General features: G+C 50.3%; 1 protein-coding gene across 13 annotated transcripts in view; it reads left to right on the top strand.

Annotated features, from left to right (window-relative positions):
• The first annotated feature begins 6289 nt into the window (after positions 1-6289).
• Positions 6290-20702, top strand: part of Fgfr2 (fibroblast growth factor receptor 2) — a 105613-nt gene continuing 91200 nt past the window's right edge. For 5 of the 13 annotated variants that reach the window (XM_075972473.1, XM_075972470.1, XM_075972467.1 and 2 more), the window contains exons 1-2: positions 6293-6767; positions 10466-10763. In XM_075972473.1, the coding sequence (XP_075828588.1) occupies positions 10598-10763 (166 nt within the window). In that variant the 5' untranslated portion in view covers positions 6293-6767; positions 10466-10597. Of the gene's footprint in view, positions 6768-10465; positions 10764-20702 lie in introns of all 13 variants that reach the window. The other 8 variants (XM_075972474.1, XM_075972471.1, XM_075972469.1 and 5 more) reach the window with 4 other exon arrangements.

Below are 20702 nucleotides of genomic sequence, written 5' to 3'. Positions count from 1 at the left end.
AAATATGCTTCCCGGGCACCCCATGAAGAGATTGGAGGAGGCTATGTTTCAGTCCCCATCAATCAGCGAGAATCTATTTGCAGTCCCGGCAGCTACAAGCACAGCTCACCAAACCGCTCTGGCGTGGCAGGCAGGCCAGGCCCTGTGAACCCGGAGAGGCAGAGGCTGTGTCTTTCTAGCTGTGGTAGTCTGATTCTTCGCCACTCACCTCCTCTCTCCAGGACCAGTGTGCAAGGTGCGTCTCTGCCGCGCTTGCCCCGGGACCAGGGCCATCTGGGTTCAGAGTGTTCTTCTCACTGGGCACTCACAGCTGTGAATTCCCAAAGGCTGGAGGGAACAGTGAACTTCAGTGCAGGGAGCTGGAGGCCCATAGAAAGTCTCTCTGAGAGTAAGGGCTGATTTTCCTTCTCAGGGTGGGAAGGAAATGCAGGACATAGGTTCATGGGGTCAACAGTAAACATTGTATTTATTGAAAGAAACCTCTCCAGTGTTTCCCCCATGGCGGTTCCATGCTAAATAGTAGAGTGCATTCTTTTAAGCCAGCGAGTGATTCTCAACCTGTGGGCCGCATGCCTCCCTTGGAGGTAGAAGAACATTTTCATAGGGGTTGTCTAAGAGCATCGGAAAACACGGGTATTTACGTTATGATTCATCACAGCAGCAAACTCAGGTATGATGTAGCAATGAAATGATTTTATGGCGGGGGTCACCACAACGTGAGGAACTGTATTAAAGGGTCACAGCACTAGGAAGGGTGAGACCACCGTCCTGAGTCCTATTGGCAATGCAAGACGCTCCTATCCAGGCCATGGGAGCAGTCTAGATGGGTTTGGGTAGGAAGGAACAACCCCTGAAGGCCTCCTGGAGGAGAAGGAGGGTAAGCAAGGGGCTTGGCCTGCACCATCCAGCACGGTGTCATGATAGCAATAGCTTCTTACATCTCTTGTTCACCGTGGCAACCCTAGCTGCACATGGCTTTGGAACTCTCAGAATGTGGCTAGTGCTAGCAAATTGGAGCAGGGGGCTCCAGGCGGGGATGTGTGGCAGGTGGGAACCAAGGGTAGAATTGAACACAATAGTGAATCTCTTTCTGTTTGTTGGGCACTGGGGTACAAGCGTATGCCTAACTTCTGTGCAGTCTGCTGAGGGGGTGTGGGGTGGACTGCTGTCGTGCTGAGGGTGGGGATGACGACGGAAGGGCCCGGAGGCTTGCAGCTATCCATTGCTCTTGAATAGCGACGGGCCAGGATTAGAGGAGTCTTCTGGTAGAGGCTCATGAATGGGCAGGGGTCAACAGCAGCGCTCACAGGTGGCTGTCAGTTCTTCCTCACAAACAGAGTTCCTGAAATACAGCATGCCCTTGGGCGACAGGTAAATGACAACCTCTCAGCTTCTTTGGACCTCAAGATGTAGGCCAGAAGACCCTCAAGAGATCATCAGAGAGCTCTGTCCTTTAGGATAGAGGGGAGGCATGGACGCAGTGGGGGAGGGCGCCTCAATTATGCAAATAGTGATGACTACAGCCCTTTGACAAGAGTGAGGTGAAAACCAAACCTGGGGTGCCTGGACCTTGTGCTGTTTCTGCCACCCCATACTGCTTGTCCACCACCAAGAGACTCACAGCGTCCTAGCTGACCAGGTGGCTGCTTGGCTAACTAACTGGGTCCTCTCATAGTCAGGTGAGCAGATGGCAGGAACTCCTCCCTGCCCACTGGGCACAGGGCAGAAGGGGGCAGTGTTGAGATGAAAGCCCACACCATTCACCTGTGGAGTCTCCTCTAGTGCTTTGATTTTTTTTTTAAATGAAATTATTCAAATATCCAGCAAAGGAGGAAGAATGACACCGCTGTCGTGTGGACTCCAGAGAGAGGAGGCGCACGTTATTAGATTGGCTGGACCCGTGCATTTACGCCTTTTACCATCCCCCAGGAACTCCTGCATAGGAGCAGGAGGTACTGACCAGCACTGAGGTGCCTTACTTACTCCCCTCCCTGCCTCCATGTCTGAGCAACCGAGGACACCACTGTGGCAAGGCTAACCTCTCAGGCGGTCCTCCTTGGGCTGTTCTGCTGGGGTGAAAGGGCATGCCAGCAGGGGTGAGTCCAGAATCTATTAGTGGAGGTCCTTACTAATTATTAGTAATAGTACAATAATGGTAGCGCAGCCACAGCAGGCTCCAAGCTCAGTCCCTTGATGGCCCTGGGACGGGGGATGGTAACCTGTGGGTGGGCTGGTGGTTATTGTAGAAGACACGTGGCCTCTCCCATGTACCAAAGTTTCTGGAAATCCCTGTGTCTGTCCCATCCTCGTCCACTCATGTTCTTTGGAATTCACAAGGCAGCTGCATCATAAGAATCACTGCTTCCCTTCCTTTACTACAGAGAAAACGGATCTCTCAGAGAACTGAAGGAATTGGCTCAGGCTCACACAGAGCTAACAATGAAGAGGAAGGCCTGCCACAAGGCCTCCCACTGTCAAAGGAGCGGATCCCCATGGCATCAAAGTGAGATAGTCCTGCTAAGGAGGCCATTCTTCATTTCTAGACACTGTCTCGTGTAGCCCAGGATGACCCCTAGCTCCCTACCTGAGGCTATCTTTGGATTGCTGGTTCTCTGTCTCTACCTGCCCTAGTACTGGGACATCACCATGTCTGGGTCCTAGAAGGACTCCATATCCCCAGGGAAGCAGGTCCATCAGTTTAGAAGCCTGGATGACATTCAGCGTCAGCAATATGGGAACAATGCCTTTTGCCTTAGTGAAATGCCACACACTGATGGGTGGGGCAGAGAGACTGGGTTCTGTTCTCATCCAAAGCTTCCAGGCTGTGGTCCTGGACTGTGAGCCTGCCTGATCTCTTTGGACTTTATAGAGACGTCACTTAAAGACTAAAACCCATCATTTTGCATGTCGCCTGGCCCACACTGGCAGGGCTGGAGAACCCTTCAATGTCACACAGCCTTTGTTCACCCAACATTTTCATAGGGTGAAGGAAACCCAACCCATTAGAACACAAATTATTAAAAGGAAACGTCAGAATCTCAACAGAGAGAGGCCGAGCTCCCCCCCCCGCCCCCTTTCTCCTCTCACAGCGATGGGCTAACCGCACAATTTGTTTCTTGAAATGTATAGGATAGCTAAGTTCTGGAGCCCTCGTTTTTCTTTCATCCTATTGATGTATCATTACTAGAGTAGCGGGGGAGGGGGCGTCCTGAGCCCTTCTGGGGGAAAAAGAAAAGGGTGACTACTCAAGACATTTTGTAAAAGGGGAAAATTGGGAAGAAAGGAGGCCCCCGTAGGGGGTGGAGGGTGGAGAATGTGGCCTTGTCTAGGGTTTCTTTCAGCAGAAGCCTGCCGCCTCACCGCCTTCACTTCAAACTGTCACCTTCAGTTCTTGCTGGCTTTTCTGCCCTCACCCCCAGAACCTCAACAGATTGGGGCTTATTTACCTATTCACACTCGGCCGTGGAAACTCATTAATAGGCTTATTAGTAACAGCATTCACGGGGGACCATTGACAAAAGGGGTTCCAGCCACTTGAAGAAGGGAGAGGGGAGAAAACCCGCAAAGAGATTATTTTCTCATTCAGAAGCCGGGCTGGGGCAAAAGCTTCCCTGGACCCTTGAGGTCACTTGAAGTCTAAATATGATGCAAAATTGATTTCTTCCAAAAATTCCAGGCATACTTATTTTTTTTTAACTTAAGAATTTCCTATTGTGGATTTGTGGACTTTGCTCACTTGAGAAAAAAAAATGAGTGTTCTTTGGTAATCAGGGACTTTGGATGGATGGCTACCTTTTCATCTCCGTAAAGAACAAATTCTGCACACTGCCTCTGACGTTAAAGAAGGTGTTTTTGTTTTCAGCGGAAGACTTCCCTCCCATTCAGCATCCATAAAGCTATGGATGAATGGGGGGACAGGGACAGCGGCTTCCTGGGCCATTAATTTATGTGAGAATGTGCTAACCTCATTTTCAATGGCTGGTGGACCCACTGCAGTATGGGAAAGGGCTCTCTGTGTTCTGAGACACGGAGTTTCCCATCAGTGGGGAACATAAAGATAGAAGTACCAGCTTGGAGCGGGACCCTAGCCTTTCGTTTGTGATTCCAGGTCAGAGAAGGAACACACATTGGCACTGCCGGTGAATGGTTCAGTGTCACCTGGCTGAGGTGTCCCGATTCAGGCCAGAGGGCTCATCCAAAATGCATCCTTTCCCAGTGAACATATAGACAGATCATTTTGTTTGGGAATCGGGTTGTTATTTTTGTTGAATTTCCAAACTATAATTTCATAGCTATCTGCCTGAGGCATAGAAAATGGATTTGTTACTCCTAGCTTTTGAGTGATTTGCATAAAGGTTTCCCAGGCTCTTCTGTGAATAAAAATGATCTTCTAATCATGCAGGGCCTGAGGAATCCATGTGTGGAAATGGCATAAAGTCGAAGTATTAGGGACTCTGGTACCGCTCCCATTCCAGACCTGCTTTCCTGGGTGGGCTTTACTGTCTGGTTGTGCCTGTCTTCAGGCACTAGAAGGAGTCTTTTTGAACTTAGTGACCTTTCTGAGTGTCTCAAGTAGCCCAGGCTGGACACACACTCAACATGTACCCGAGGCCGACTCCAAACTCCTCAAGTTTTCTTCATCTGCTGAGTTCTGGGAATACAGGCATGTGGTACCATACTTGGCTCAATAATTAAGATTTAAAAAAAAAGTCATTTATTGAGAAAAAGTGTAGCTCAGTAGATCAGACTGGCTTCAAACTTACTATGAAGACCAAGTTGGCCTCAAACTCAGGGCAATCCTCCTGCCTCACACTTCTGAGTGCTAGGATTACAATTAACGTGCTCTTGAATTTAAGCACAATTGCTCAAGGGTCGCATGAGTGAGAGGGTGTACTGAAAGACAAATGATCCCAAGAGAGTCTGGCCTGACATTTAGTTAGGGAATCCTGCTTTGCAACTGAAGAATGTAAGATTCAGAGAAAGAAGAATCCAATTTTCTCAAGATCAGATGACTCTTTCTGATAGAATTGAGTATGTAAGTTCCTTTCTTTCTTTTTGGACTGGAAATCAAACGCAGGTCTTTGTACATGCTAGGTGAGTAATCTATCAATGTACGACATCTCCAAGCTCTCTAGATCTTGGGTTTCTTCCCTTTCTCATCTCTATCTTTCTGTCTGTCCGTCCATCCATCCATCCGTCCGTCCATCCATCCATTTATTTATTTTAATTTTCTTTGATGGGTGTGGATGTTGCATGCTTGTCTGTCTGTACACCATGCAGTACCCTCAGTGGCCAGAAGAGGGCTTTGGGCCCCTTGGAGTTAGAGTTGGTGGTTGTGAGCCAGCATGTGGGTGCTGGCAATTGAACCAGAGTTGAGGAACACACAGGCAGTGCTCTTAACCACCAAGCCTTCTCTCCAGCCTCTCTTTTATTTTAAAGATTTAGTTTTATATTTTAGATTATGTGTCTGTGTCTTTGTGTGGGGTAGGTGCACCTGAGTGCAGTTTCCTAAGGAGGTTACAGACCCTTGTGAGAGCCTGCTAGTATGATGGGAATTGGATTCTGGTCCTCTGGAAGAGCCAGAAGCATTCTAAATTGTAGAGCCATCTCCTCAGTCAACGCTCCTTTGGATTTCTTTATGCTAATCTACGTTGATACTATTGAGCAAGGTATGTTCTGTTGCAGATTTTGGCTTTTTCAAAGACACCCACATTAACAACAACCATTGCAGTTTCCCCCTCAGAATCTGGGTATGCTGCTCTGCAGGCAGATGTGCGGATTAAGTACAATTACCTATTCCTTTTAAGGGAGGGCTTCCCAAACACACGCCTCCAATCCCCTCTATTGTTCAGAAGGACAAGATAACGCAACATCTCCCACGAATATTAGTTACTCCCACCCTCAAAGCTTCCGTGGCGTGAAATGTCTGGTCCCAGTACCCTGCAGACATATTCTAAGGTGTCTGAAGGTCCACAGCATTCTGTTGTTTGTTTCTTAACTTGACGAAACAACGTAAAGCATCCACTCTGTACATCTAAGCGAGCTAGGGAAGGAGACCGCAGCGATACTGGGCGTACGACCCTGCGGTCGCTAGCCAGGTTCTGAGAGGTCATCTTCGCACCCCTGCGGGCAACGCGGCAGGGCCCCCAGCCTCCCGGGCGGGTGTCTCTTTGCGGCTGCTAGTCCTCGGGAGCGGCGAGCGGCGCTGATTGGCAGAGCGGGAGCCGCCGTCCAGGAAACGGCTCGGGTTTCAGCGGGGGGCGTGACCCGCCCGAGGAGGCTGCGGCGGCGGCGCGGGCTGCGCGGGGAGAGCGCCGAGAGAGGCGAGCAGCGGCGGCGGGCGCGGAACGGGCGCACGGACGATCTAGTCCGCAGCCGCACGAGCTCCGGCGCGGGGGCTGCCTCCGCGTCCCTGGCCCGGCGTGGCGACTGCTCTCCGGGCTGGCGGGGGCCGGGCGTGAGGCCCCGGGCCTCAGCGTTCCTGCGCGCTGCGAGTGTTCGCCACTCGCCAGCAAAGTTTGGAATAGGCAACGCCAAACCCCAGTCCTTTCTTCTTCTCGCTGCCCAGATCCGAGGGCAGTCCCGGCGTCATGTCCTCGCTGTTCAGCGATCCCGGGCGTGCGTGAAGCCTCGGAACCTTGCCGCCGGCTGCAACGCAAGGGATCTTTCTCTTTTTGGAGTTTTTCTCCGAGCTCATCGTCTGCTCCATCCCGACCCACTCTGGGCTCCGGCACAGCACCGAGCGCGGAGGAGCGCTGCCATTCAAGGTAATCGCCGTGCCGAACGCCTCTGGGAGCTTCGCCAGCTGGGAAAGTGGGCGCCGTAGGAGGACGAGGGGTGCAGGATCCCCGGGAGGAGGGCGCCGGGGAAACGATTTGGGGGCGCGCCCTGTCGGTCTCTGGCTGGATTGGTGATGGGGGAGTGGATGCATGCGGATGGCTGGCTTTGGGGGAGTTCTTTCAGCACCTCCATCCAGATGCTGACATCTGTGTCTGCCGCCGGCACCCTTTCCCTGTCAGACTCCGGCGGGCAGTCCTGCCGACTGGGCGCGTTCCTCTGAGCTCAGAGCCGGCGCGCCATGGGGCCGCCTGCCAGTGGCACAGCCCAAAGGCGGGGGCTCGGGAAGGGCATCTTCAGGGTGCCTGGGCTCTGGGAGCTCCAGTCCAGCACCATACAGGCCATTGGGAGAGGGTTTTTTTTTGCGTGTGTGGGGGGGGGGGGCGGAGAAACTGCTAAAGAGTGTCCGGCGGCAGCCCTAAAGGGATGGGGATGCCCGGGTGGCACCTTAGGGTCAGCAGTGGCTTGGGTCCCGGATTCCAGTGCCGGGCGTCTCTTGCCCGCCGCAGCGGTTGGCGCAGGAGGGATCGCAGCGCGCCTGGGGCTAGGGGGCGAACTGGACCGACTTTTCCTAGTTCTTCTAGCTGCTCTGACCGCAGCCGCGCCGAGATGTCGAAAGCGCAGGCGAGTTCTAACTTGCGCGCTCATTCTTCAGCGCTGGGGAATCGGCCGAGGGCCCTGCGTGGCGTTGGCTTCCACCGTCGCGGCCAGGGGGCAGGCTGGGGAGGCCGGCTCCAGGCGCGGAGCCTCCTCCGTGTTCCTGCAAACTTCCCAAGACCTTCCTTCCTCACTGCCCCCCCTCCCCAGTTCAATAAAACCTACCCTTAAAGGAAGACTTGCTTCCAAACTCAGGGCACCCATTATGTGTTTGGTGTGAAATGCTATCAACATTTAAAACTCTATTGTCCCCGGTGTCCCAAATCCCTGTAAATCTTCCACCAGCCTCGACTCATTTTCATCTGAAAAGCCTGTTTAGTTTGAATAGAAAAGCAATCAGGCGCCCCTCTCCCTCTCGTTGGAATGTCAATTAAAATGCAGATTTCTCAGAGCTCTTTAGCGCCCCAAGAAGGAGGACAAAACTGGATATTCCAGGCTGACAAATGAAAGAAATGCTACAATGAGTGAGGTGCTGATGTGCACCCCTAAGCTCCTCAAAGTATCCAATGAAATAGGAGGGCAGGGATTGTGATCTTACGGCAGTTTGCATTTTGGGGATTTCCTTGTGTTTAAGTCTACCCCCCGCCCCCACGTCCAGCCTGTTGACAGCTCCCTTCCCTCTTTAGCTACGGCGAGAAGTAAGGAAACCTTGGGTCCGGATAGGGGTCGACATTTAGCCTGGTAGTGTTGACTTCTCCCATGAGAAATCCTCTTGGGAACAATATGCCAATTGCTCAGCCCGCTAAGGCATCCTGGGATTGAGGTAGCAGGCTGCACCCCCTACCCCCAAGCTGGTCCTCGATTAGCCTGATGGGGAGAGGGTGCAAAGTTGCATAGCACTGAGCAGGCTCACCAGCCAGGCCCTTTCTGCCGGTCACTTTGCCTGTCTTTGGAGGCAGACTTGCGCGGAGGTGACCCCAAGGGGCCGGTGGCCCGTGAAGAGCCATCCGTCAGAGAGAGGGTGAGGACTCCTCCCTCGTAGACTGAGAAGAGAGTTCCCCTTTCAGGGGGGAAAAATAAACACGCTGGGGCTTTCACTGGGGCTCAGCCGTCAGGAAGGATTATGGTATTGAAGGCAGGAAGCTGGGATTGTGGCCGCCAGCAGCATGCTGGGCCTGTGTTCCCAACACCGAGCCTTGGGACCTAATTATCCTGCCTAGGAGGTCGCCTAGCACTTTTGTCCACTCCGGTGAGGAGCTGCGCAGACCTGCTGCCTTCCTTCTCGCCTTACAGAGGTTTGAGGAGGGGGCAGCTGTGGGGCCTGGGCCTGCGAGGAACCAAAGTCCAAGTTGAGTCCATCCGGGGCACTGACCATCTTCCTCCTCCAGCTGAGGCTCTCCTGGGTAGGGACTGTGGGGAAGGTGGTCTGAGATTGTAAAGTTGCTAGAGAGGTGGAAAATTTCCCTGAATTCTGTAAGTTCTTAGTCAATCAATGAGAATGTTTGTGTACTTTCCTCTGACAGGTATGTCAGGGTTTGTTTTTGGGGACTCTTGACTTTAAAAAGAAAAAAGTGTTGGGGAGAAAAAAAATCCTTCAAGGCATCTAGAAAACGCTGGGTATCTAAACACAGGCGCGCGCGGGCACACACACACACACATACACTTTTCTGGCTTTTATTGTTATTTATAAACATTTTACCTGTGCTTAGGAAACAAAGGCAGCCTTTTACTTCCCACTTGAAGATGGTGCAGCCTCTTAGAAGGGACAGATTTTAGGACAGGGCTTCAGGGAGGTTCTGGCACTGTCGAGATCCTGTGTCATAACTGAAAGCACCGAGAGCCGGGGTTAGACTGTTTTCTGTTGCGTTAAAACCCTAGCCTATCCCCAGCCTCCATAAAATGCCCCTCACAGAATCCAGTGCCCAAGGTTTTGCCGACTCCTTCCCCGCAGCTGTCTTAAGCAGATTCGACGAAGCTCGTGCATTCTGACTCAAGGCTTAGTCACTGAGGATACTGAACAAACTTAAAGTTATTGGTACTGTGGCAAGCTTTTTCGGGAAATTCTCCCTGCTTGGGGTAGAGTAAGTTGAGTGCCCCCTTGTAACTGACACTTGGGAAGTTTGGCCAATAGGTTGGCGTATTGAAAGTCCCCAGGCCAATCACATGCCAGGACAACTTACACGTATCATCACCATTACTAATAAACTCTTGCCTTATTCATCCAGGCTTGTGTCTGCCCTGTTTCTTACCCCCCATTGGTGTAGGGTGAAGACATTTAGTTAGTCTGCCTGTGCCCTGCTGTGTAGTCAGTGGAAGGGAGTTCAGGCTTTGAAACCCCTGTTTGGATCAAACTCCCTCTTTGTAAGTGGCGGCTTGGCAAAAGGCTGAAATACACGCCTGCATTTGAAAATGAATCCTGACAAGTGTAAACTGGTGGGAATTTTTTTGTAGCCTTCCTGGGATTCTTTGATTCTGTTGCTTTCCTTTCTTCCCGAGAACCACACTGGAGGAGGGGTGGGGGGGTGCGTGCCGCTCAGCTCCAGCCCAGCTGAAATTCAGCTCTCTGGGCAGACCCTCCTCCTGTCAGCCTCTTAAAGGCCAGCTGGGATAAGAGAAACTAATTAGGCTGCTTGTGCCAAGCCCAGCGTTTTCAACTCACTCTCATTCTCTCTCTCTCTCTCTATTTTTTTTGTAGTTGACCTTGAAAGGAAGGAAGGTCAGGTTGCTTCTGCAACCTGGTAGCTTTGCTAGGGGATGGAAGGGCATAGGGCACGTGTAACTGGGTGACTGGGTCCTCCAGCGATGGTTGATCCTGGTGTCTCTTAAAAGTGAGCTTTTTAAAAGCTTAGTCCACTTCAGCTCTGTGGACCAGTCTGGAAACACCTGGGGCGCTGAGGTGAGGATGCAGGCTTTTGTTGATAATGAAAAAGATGTGTTTGCGCACGCAGCTGAGACACGGCTTTATCCCATCTGGGTTTAAGCGAGTTGGCACGGGAGAAAGACAGTTACTAACTGGCTGAATCTCTTTCAGTGGCGGTAGCAGCGGCAGCAGCAGCAACAGCAGCAGCCTGAGCACAAGCCACCGCCGCAGCGCTCTGGCTCCTGAGCCCCCTGTGGGCTGAAGGCATTGCAGGCAGCCCATGGTCCTTGAGGAAGTGAGCAGATGGGATTGCCGTCCACATGGAGATATGGAAGAGGACCAGGGATTGGCACCATGACCATGGTCAGCTGGGGGCACTTCATCTGCCTGGTCTTGGTCACCATGGCAACCTTGTCCCTGGCCCGGCCCTCCTTCAGTTTAGTTGAGGATACCACGTTAGAACCAGAAGGTAAGTTCCCGCATGCCGTTTTTTAGGGTTTCAAGTTGTTTTGGGGCTATGTCTGGGGGAAGTGGTCATTAAAGGAAAGGCCTTTTTGTCAGCCAGCTGCCTTAGGAGGGTGACCTTTCTCTACATCTTCCACAGCAGAGGGTAGAAGGGAGGGTCTTGGCTCCCAGGCATGAGTGGAATGGTTTCGTTTGTTCTGTTCTCTGTGCTGGGTGAGGGAGGCCGCGGCAGTTCTTTCTCAGCCAATGCTTTACAGCACTCTGGAGGGGATGTGCTCTTAGCAAGATGACTGTCATCTAAGGCCTCCTGCAGTTACTTTCTGGTTGGAGGAAGAGCCTGTGTTTTGGCTAAAGGAAACAGGCAGCCTCCGAAAGCTGATGTTTTCTTTGCGTTGTCTAAGAGCAAAGAAGGTTCTGAAGTTGAGCACTGAGAACCTTGCCATGCAGGATGGTGTTTAAGCTGTGGCTAAGCTCTTTGTGTTTAAGTCCAGCATCGCAGAAGGGCAGGTTTTATGTTAGGAAGACTCCAAAGGGAATATAGCGAGGGGGTCTCCCCCATCCGAGGACACGCCAGACTTCACTGGCGGTTGGCTTTCGACACTTGGTTGCAAATGGGAAAAGCTAAGTTGTGAGGAGAACATGCTGAAATTCTGAGCGGGGCAAAGATCTGGTCCTTCTCCCAGGGCCTTCAGAGACGTGGTCGATAGCCAAGCCTCTCTGCTTGGTGCGGCATGGAGATCTGTCATCAGGAGGGAATATTGGTAGGCGAGTTATTTTTTTTTGAGTGGTAATCCGAGCGTGACACTGCAGATCCCAGCTCTCATCGCCACGTAATGAACGTGTTTGCCGAGGGCCCACCTGGTGCCGGCTGGGCTTTGGAGTCCGTCATGGCCCTGGGAGCTGGCTGGCAGGTCGGCTGAGCTGCTGTGCTTATGCACCCCGAATCACGAATCAGAGTCCCGAGGAGCAGTGTAAGGGTGGACAGAACCCCCAAAGATGTCCACAAGGAGGGCTGTGTACTCATCTGAGAGGTGGGGCTGGAGAGATGGGTCACTGGCTTTGTGTGACCGAGACTGGGGGACGTTGGGCCCCGCAGATGCCTGGAAATGTTATCAGTCACCAGGTGAGACATCGTGGCACCTGTCACGACTTCAGAGAGGAAGTGTGGTAGAAGGTTGCGTGTGAGGCTTGTTCAGCATAGAGCCTCATGCCCGTGTTTGGAACCACCTCTTTGTGACTTACCCGGTGACATCAGGGAGAGTGGGATTTGCAACAGTGATGTGTTTCAAAGGGCTTACTGCGAGGGGGAAAGGATTGGGTTTCTGAAAGTCTGGGCCTGTACTTCTTTTAATTTTGCTAATAATTAAAATGGATGTTCCCCTAATTGCTGGTTTTCCCTGGAGTGTGTGGCTCAGCACAAACTAAGGAAGCTGAGCTGGGATTTCCTACAGTGTGGGCTTCAGAAACAGCCCCAGTTAGGAAAGGAATTGTCGTTTTTCATTTGGACTCTCGGGGCAGTGTTGCTATGAGTTGATTTCAGTGCCGGGTTATAACATGGTCTTGAAGGGTTTCCTGGGCTGCGTCTCATTACCTAAGGAAGGCTACGAGATGTGTGTGGACGTGCAGGGAGAAGACAGGTGGGGGCGAGGAAGGAAGGGCAGTGTGATGGAGTCCCCCAAATGGCCCTTTGTGTAAGAACTGATACCTAACAATGTGAACATTGTTGAACGCAGATCCCACTACCTGGGGACCTGTAGGTGCACGCAGGGCTAGGGAGGAAGGCTGTGAAGTCCCAGAAGTTGTAGGTCACACGTTGCCAATGCCCTTGGGTACACTTCGCTAGATTCAGAGTTTGCATGAATTTCGAGTCACGTCCAGAGTTGGGAGATGCTAAGGAAAGAAAAAGGAAGAGAGAAAAATTGCTCTACGAGGTGGAGCTTCCCCGGAACAGGCTTGGATAAAGCAGAGAAATCTCAGGGTCTCCGTTTCCCTGTCCACTGCTGAGGGTTCAACATGATGAGTTTGGGGACTCTCTTTTATCAGTAGTCACTGAACAGTAATGTCCCCAGATGCCTGCTGACGACCTCTTCAAGAGGTTTCTGTTTCACCAGTGATCTGGACAGAAAGAGCAGAAAGCACAGCTTCTGGCGTTGATGGTGGCCATGGCTGTCACCATCCCCAGCAAGCTGGAGACAAGTTGGTGCCAGTTCTCTCAGCAGCAAGCACGCTATGTTTGAGATGAAGGTGCCTCTGGGAGGAGGCCGCGGTGCTGGATCTCTGCAGGGTTGGTGCTCTCTCCTTGTCTGTCTGATCAGCGTTGCCACTGGTGTCCAGGTGATTAGAAGGTAATCGAGATAGAGGAGACCATCCATGCTAGCTAGGCTCCAGGGACTCCCCTGGAATGGAATGTGTGGGTGTGTATCCCTTCAAGCAGTTGTCTTCTAGTGCAACTAGAAGTTTAGCTAACACTAGGTTTGCCTTTGATCATCTGAAGCTTTACCAATGGAAGACTTTGGCTTGCTAATTTGGAAGTTCAGTTTAGATGTCTCTTGGGCCAGAGAAATATAAAATTGGTAAGTTTCTCGAAAGAGCCCCTGATCCCCCTTTTAAGGACCCCCTCTTTTTTTGACGCTTTAGGGAAATGTTATGTCCAGTTATGGAGTTCTGTGTAGTATATTTAATCATGTAATGTGTGTCATCATCCCCTAGCCCATCCTGTCCCGCGTGTCTCTGGACACTTTCTCAAGTGGCAGCAGCAGGGTTGGGTCAAGTCAGTTGACCTAAGAAGAAAGTAATCTCCGTAAGATTTTACTCAGCGTTTTAGAATAGAAATGATTGTATCCAGCTGGTCCCTCATTGTGACGAAGGACAATAGTGCCCACAGTTGCTGTTCAGGGAGGGGTGGTCCTGATTCTAAGACCTGTTCTGTTGATTCATAGTCTGAATTTTTCCAGTGTGGTCAAGCTTGATTACTGCCATTCTGGTCCTTACTTCCAGATTCTCCCTGACATTGTCACCTGCTCTGGTTAATTAAGTCATTGTTGACATTAAGGGAATCTGTTTACCCCCAGCCCAGTAGGAGCTAAAATAAAAGGGCTTTTCCAACCCCAAACCCTTAATTACTTTCCCACCCTCTCTGCAAAGTGAAATTTTGCAAAGCAACAACCCGGGGTGGGGGTGGGGGAGGAATAATTTGCATGCCTTGAAAAGAAACCACTAGTTCTGGGGCAGTCTTCTGGGGTGTAGGGGTGAGGGCCATGCTGCCCTGGATTCAGGTGAGCAGAGATTTTGAGTGTGAGGGACCAGTTTAAGATTTTCCCAGGGTAGGGTAAGTCTTCGCCCGAGAGTACCCTATGTGCTGTGGTCTCAGCCCTCCACATTTGATTGCTAGCTCAGAGAAGAGAAAAAGAGGTATCGGTGTGTTGCAAGTGGCTGATTTAAAATAAGTCTTGTGTTTCCTATTCTCTGCATTTTTCTTCCTCAGTATGAGTGTGAATATTTAAGAGTTGACTGTAACTTGATAGCTCGCCGAGGAACAAGGGCTTATTCTTGGTCAATTAAAGCAAATGCAGGCACATGCTGTTAAACATACAAAGGAGTACACATTCTTCATTAGTATATAACGTATTTCACAATGCGTGGACAAAGAACTGTGTTTAATATTACTTCTGGAGCAAAAATCTGGCAAGCCTAGAAAATTGGCATTTATATAACTTTTTCTTGCTGGCTTCCGCTGATCCAAATAGAGCAAGGCTTTGTGTGTGTATGTGTGTGTGTGTGTGTGTGTGTGTGTCTGTCTGTCTGTGCTGTTTATTTATTTCAGTAGTTAAAAGATTGATCATCTACTTAAAAAAAAAAAGCCTCCCGCCTCTACTTCCCAGCCAGCACTAAAGATCTGTGGTTGTTGTAGTTTCAAGATTTACTTTGTAATTGTTTGGATTGAATGCCCGTATGTGTATTTCTGTGTGGGTGTGTGTGCATGAGTGTAGGTGCCCGTGGAGCCCAGGGTTTCGGATGCCCTGGAGTTGGGTCTGGAGGTGATGTAAGCCCTCTGCCAGGGTGGCAATGTTTCTATAACCACTGAGCCATCTCTTCTGCTCCAAGATCTTTCAAAGTTGGTTCTGTTTGTTTGTTTGTTTCTGTTGATGGTGAGAATTCAAATAACCAGGCATTCCAATATCAGATTTAATGAATAATTACATGGTTATGAAATAACTGGGGTGGTGTTTAAACAGGAAGGGGATGTTTAGCATTCACATTCTCTGTGGAGGGCATGCAGTAGCCCTTGCTTGCAGACGGTTTGGCTACTTCCACAGACAGCCAGTCCCTCTCATCAGGGTCTGCCTTTCTCTTTCCCATTTCTGATCGAATCCCTGGCAAGTTGGATCTAGCAGGGTCTCTTGGCTTGGTCAGAAGCTCAGGAGTTATTTTGGGGGAGGGGGCGCTGCAGGCTGTTTTACAGGTAATTATGGGTTTCCTGTGCAGAAATGTCCCTGTAGGGGCTGAGACGATGACTCCATGATTAAGAGCATTTCCTGCTTTTGCAGAGGACCAGTGTTGGGTCCCCAACACCCACAGGGGACTGCTCTTAATTGTATTTATCTCCAGCTCCAGGGGGATCGGATGCCTCTGACATACCGCTGCTTGCACGTGCCCTTTTTACACACGTGTTTCCCTTGCCCTTACTGTTAGCAAAACCCGTGAGTGGTGGCCAAAGGTTCAGTAGTGGTCTCTTCATATACAGTTGATGAGCCAGGTGGTAGTGGCTTCAACTCACTTGGGAGGCAGAGGCAGGCAGATCTCTGAGTTTGAGGCCAGCCTGGTTTACAGAGTGATTTCCAGGACAGCCAGGGCTACACAGAGAAACCCTGTCAAAAAAAAAAATCAACACACACACACATACATACACACACAATTGGAGAAAGCTTGGAGTTTTGTTTTTGCAAAAGTGTATTCAACCATCAGGATAAACTGTGATTGTTCTTTTGTACTGATGGTTTGTTTTTTGAGAGAGGATCTCACTACTAACCCAGACTGGCCTGGAATTTGCCCTGTGGCCCAGGTTGGCCTAGAATTATCAGTCCTCCTGTCTCAGCTTCCAGGCCCAGTCGTCTGTCATCCTTGAGGAGCTTGTGTCTCAATTTTCAGTAAGTTTGGAAAACTTGCACTATTTTTTTTTACGGTGTATTTATTTTTATGTACATAAGTGTTTTGCCTGCATGTATGTATATGTACCATGTATGTGTCTGCTGCTTGTTGAGGCCAGAAGAGGACATCCAGTCCTCTAGAACTTGAGTTCCAGATGGTTATGGGTTGCCATGTGGGTTCTGAAAATAGAACCAATGGTCTTCATCACTGAGCCATGTCTTCAGCCCTGTGATTAAATCTGGAATGTGCTGCCCGCTCGCTTGTGGCCACTATAAGTAACGATGTCCTTTGTGGGCTTTTTTAACATTACGAGCATAGAAGAAAATCCACTGCTTGCCTTTGTCTGCGCCAAGTCAGGGAGCTAAGCTGTCACATACCCTCTCTTTTATTTATTTTTTTTAAACAATTTTTTTTTTTTTGGTTTTTCGAGACAGGCTTTCTCTGTGGTTTTGGAGCCTGTCCTGGAACTAGCTCTTGTAGACCAGGCTGGTCTCGAACTCACAGAGATCCGCCTGCCTCTGCCTCCCGAGTGCTGGGATTAAAGGCGTGTGCCACCACCGCCCAGCTTTTTAAACAATTTTATGTGTGTTGGTGTGAAGGTGTCAGATCCCCTGGAGCTGGAGTTACAGACAGTTGTGAACTGCCATGTGGGTGCTGGGAATTGAACCCTGGTCCTCTAGAAGAGCAGTCAGTGCTCCCAAACCCTGAGCCATCTCTCCAACCCCAACATATCCTCTCCTTTAATTTCTTATCCAACTAAAGAAGCATGAAGCCCAAGTCCTTTCTGGACAGAATGTGCGCACAGAGTTTCAAGCTATGGTGAGCGTGTTTTATGGGGATGTTAAAAGTAGCTCCTAAGGGGAGTGCCCATAGGTTCGGGAGTGAGAACCAGGCTGGCATGTTTATTCCTGTTATTTATGTAGTACCTTTCCCGAAACATCTCAATCCTGAGCGCTAGCTAAATAAACTCATAAATTCCATGATTGTTTTCTAACCCTGGAATTTCTCTTTTATTACACAGTAGGCTGTTGTTACACCTGATAGTTTACAAACACTATTCTTTCCCACGTGGGACCACACTTTAAAGGTAACTAGACCCTGGAAATGGCCGACTTGTTGTGTCTGGTACTGATGAGATCTCCGGCCGGAGAGCTTTGTAAAACTTATTCTCTTTGGACACCCTTCAGGTTCACGTCGAGAGTTGACAGTTGGCTAGCCCTAGAGTCATGTGGCTAGCTTCAGGGCGCCTCTTTCCTGCTCCTCCCCAGGCCTGTGGATTTTCCACTAAGACTGTTGTTTAACTGGTTGTAGCTGTAGCAGGCACACTGCGGGATATATGACCTGTATGGAGAAATGCTCAGATTAAAGACCAAGGAGTCCTGATTCGACATTTGACTCTTAGAATTTTCAATAGAGCCAAGGGGGGCTGGTTTGAATAGTGTGTGACCTGCTTTCTGGAGGTGTATTCTTAGAGGAAATTGCCCTTGGGAGCTGAGTTTGAATGTCTCTACTATCTTCTTGACCTCAGTCAAGAGAGATAACCCCTCTGAAACACCAAGATAATATCTCTCTAAATTGTGCAGATTGGGTGCAAACTGGACTGCAGTTCCTGGCTCGGCGCAGGTGCTCGGCAAGCCCTGGTTTCTTCCCACCCCACACCCTCCGTCAAAGTAAATAGAACCCATATTTCAAAGACCTTGTAAGATGCCTGCCTTGTAATCTATAATGATAAATGGTGAATTTACAGACATTTAAATAGAAAAGAACGTTAGACCTTCCTCTAGCCTACTCCTTTTGCCCTCTTGGACTTTTATGAGCCCCCTGGAGTTTAGAGATGCGACCCTTCTGCTGCTTCCAATTCAAGTGTTTGAGGTTGATATTTTTTTCTTTCTTTTTTAAGAAAGTCAATTGTAGCCTCACAGTACATAGTGAGAACACTCCATGAGGCATGCTGAATTCTGGCAGGAGAGTCTTCGGTATGAGGTTTCTAAAGGATCCATATAGGCCTAGCGAAGGATGGTGGAGAGGTTGTTGTGGGCTTGGATGGGCGTGCTGTAGTGTGTTCGCTCTGTCCAGGCCAGCGAAGAGCCTGCCCCCAGAGCAGGTGGTGATTGCCTTTTGCCACCGTCTCCTGTGATGTCTTCCTCCAGCAGCCTGCTAGAGTGGCTAGGTACCAGGCTTCCAGTCTGACCGCGATGGGATCTAGAGTCGTGACGGAACTGAGCAGTGATCTGCGTGGCTCCTCTAGCAGGGTCCACGAGGTCCCAGGTTCAGGGTGAGATCATGCCACTTCAGCTCCGTTCTTGGGATAATGATGGTTGCCGTGAGGATGGATGAGGTCATGTTCTTCGTTCCTTGCCATTATCATGGTGAAGGTGACGATGATGGGAGAAGCCTGGCATGTATTAAGTACCCGTGGTGTCCCAGATGTACTAGGTACCTTGACATCTTGTCCTTTTCCAGTAAACAAGCAGACCCCCAGGCATCCCACTTCGTGAATAAAATCATTGCAGTTCTTGGAGATACTGTGATTTCTGGACAACTTCACAGTGAGTATGTACCTAGGCTTTAGGTGAATGTATTGGTGGAAGATGGATTTCACAGCTGATTCCTCCTTCCTCAGCAAGAGGCAATTTGGTGGAGTGCTGGGCACCCCACTTGTTTTCTTCCTTACCCCCTACTTTGAACATTGAACTTCAAGGACTGGTTAGCTGATTCTGGTTCTGCTTCAAGACCCACACTCCTTCTTAAGTCATTCTGAGAAGAGTTTCAGGCAGTGAAAAGTTTCCACCAATTACAGTCTATGATTCTTCTGTAATGGCCTCTGGTGATAATGTAGGGAATTGATTAGAGGTTTACCCTCTGCTGCTGGGGGGACCAGTGGAAGACTGCACAGAGTCCTGGATGGTGACTTACGCTGAGTTAATGGACAGGAAGGACATTCCTGCTCTTGCTCATTTGCTCCTCAGTCACCCCCAGATTTTCCTTGCCCCCTGTACCCTGAAGGTCTGCTTCAGATCCCGCCAAACCTTAGCTTGGTTGGGTTGCCATCCTGCTAGCATCTCCATCCTTTCTTCCAGGCATTTCTGCCCTGCAACCAGGTGGGAAATCAAAGGCCCACCTGCACAAGACTTCCGGGACTCCTTCCGCCTGTGGTTATGGAAATGATAGGTGTGGGGGCCCTTTCAATGTCACAGAGGTTAGGGACTCCCCACTCTTTTATCCACCTTCTGCCTCTCCTCCTCTTCCCCAAGGGAAAAAGAGAAAAAAAAATTCCAAGAACTCAAGGCTGGAAGCCAAGACACCCACTCCTCCTCCAACTTTGGCCGAGAAGGGTGTCCCTAGGGGCAGAAGAAGCCAGGAAATGAAGCTTGTTTTTTTAAAAAGCAAGCAAAGTTCACTTTGGTGGGGCTTGAAAAAAAAATAGTGCACTCTGGTCCCAGACAGGTGTGGAGATGAGTTGCACTGGCCAGGACACAGATGTCACTGTGCAGTGAGTTGGAGATGCTCAGGGCTGCAGGTCGGAAGTGAGGCATGGTCACTGTTGACATGAAGGAAGCGAGGCAGCTTTCCCTCAGAACTACACAGTCCTTGAGTTCAGTGGCCGCCTCCCAAGCTGGCAGGGAGATGATGTTATAGATGTGCGTTTCCAGGCTCAGGGTAATTAATAACCTTGGAGTCAGTTTCCCGACTTCTTGGTTAATTGGTTGAGCTAGGGTCTCATGTAACCCTTGAGCTATGCAGCTGAGAATGCCCTTGAAGTTCTGATTCTCCTGTCCCCACCTCCTGAGTGCTGGAATTACAAGCACGTGCGAACTACTACGTCCAGTTCCCATCTTATCTTTTCTGTGGGAAGGTGTTTCCCCTCGAAGGGGTGGCCAGTCTGAGGAGGCTGCGCCATGCCGCAGCTGGGTTATTTTGTTTGCTCCTTGATGTCCATTTCCTGGCACTTCATCTCTCTGATTGGTTTCTTGCCCAGTCATCATGGAGGCCAGGAAAGCCCTGCTGATCGTGGGCAGAGTGGTTGATGGTTCCTTCCTTGCCTGGCACAGTGACACACCTTGTCCTCAGGAAGCCACAGTGTTTGGGCGCCTTGCCCGGATCTCCTAGACTCAGTGGTGAATCCCGAAGGTAGCCACTCTTCAGATTTGTTTGCTTTCTGAAAGCCTCCCCTCCAGGCAAATTTGAGGTCTGTAAGGCAGGAGAGAAAGGTTAACCATGGTGGTGCCATCTTAATTAGAAACTTCAAGCAAATGTGGGTTTCAGCCCTTCTGGATAGACTCCCCAGAGCCTTGCGTTTTGCTACAAAACACTGCAGAAAAGGGATCCTTAAGGCTCTGGTCTGCCTTTCTCGGTCCTGCAGCCCAGCGTCTCCTCCGGCTTCCATGCAGGCCCCAGCTAGCTGAGCCCCAGCAACAGGATGGGGCAACAGGATCAAACCCATCCCAAGAAAGAAGGCCATCTGTTTCTCAGCCTCCAGCTGCTGGCCCTTCGTCTGAATTGGCCGGGATGCTGCAGAGGGGACTGGTCCTGGGGACACATCTGCAGCCTCTGAATGGTGTTGTAACTAGGGTCCTGCTGGGAAAAGAAAGGCCAAGCCCTTTAAATAAACGAGCTGAACAATATCCCGCCACCACCCCCCAAAGGTCTGGAGTCAAAGAAGCCAGAGGCAGCCTGCCCTCTAGGGCTAACTCTTAACCCTGCTTTTTGTAGCCAGGCCACTTTAAAAACTATTCTTTTATTCAGAAAGTACTTACCAGGCAGAGGAGGGAGGCCCTGCTCTGTACAGGGAAAA

The sequence above is a fragment of the Microtus pennsylvanicus genome, chromosome 5 (genome assembly GCF_037038515.1).
Source record: "Microtus pennsylvanicus isolate mMicPen1 chromosome 5, mMicPen1.hap1, whole genome shotgun sequence".
Taxonomy (NCBI): domain Eukaryota; kingdom Metazoa; phylum Chordata; class Mammalia; order Rodentia; family Cricetidae; genus Microtus; species Microtus pennsylvanicus.
The sequence above is the reverse complement of the archived record's forward strand: the minus strand, read 5'-3'. Positions and strand labels throughout refer to the sequence as shown.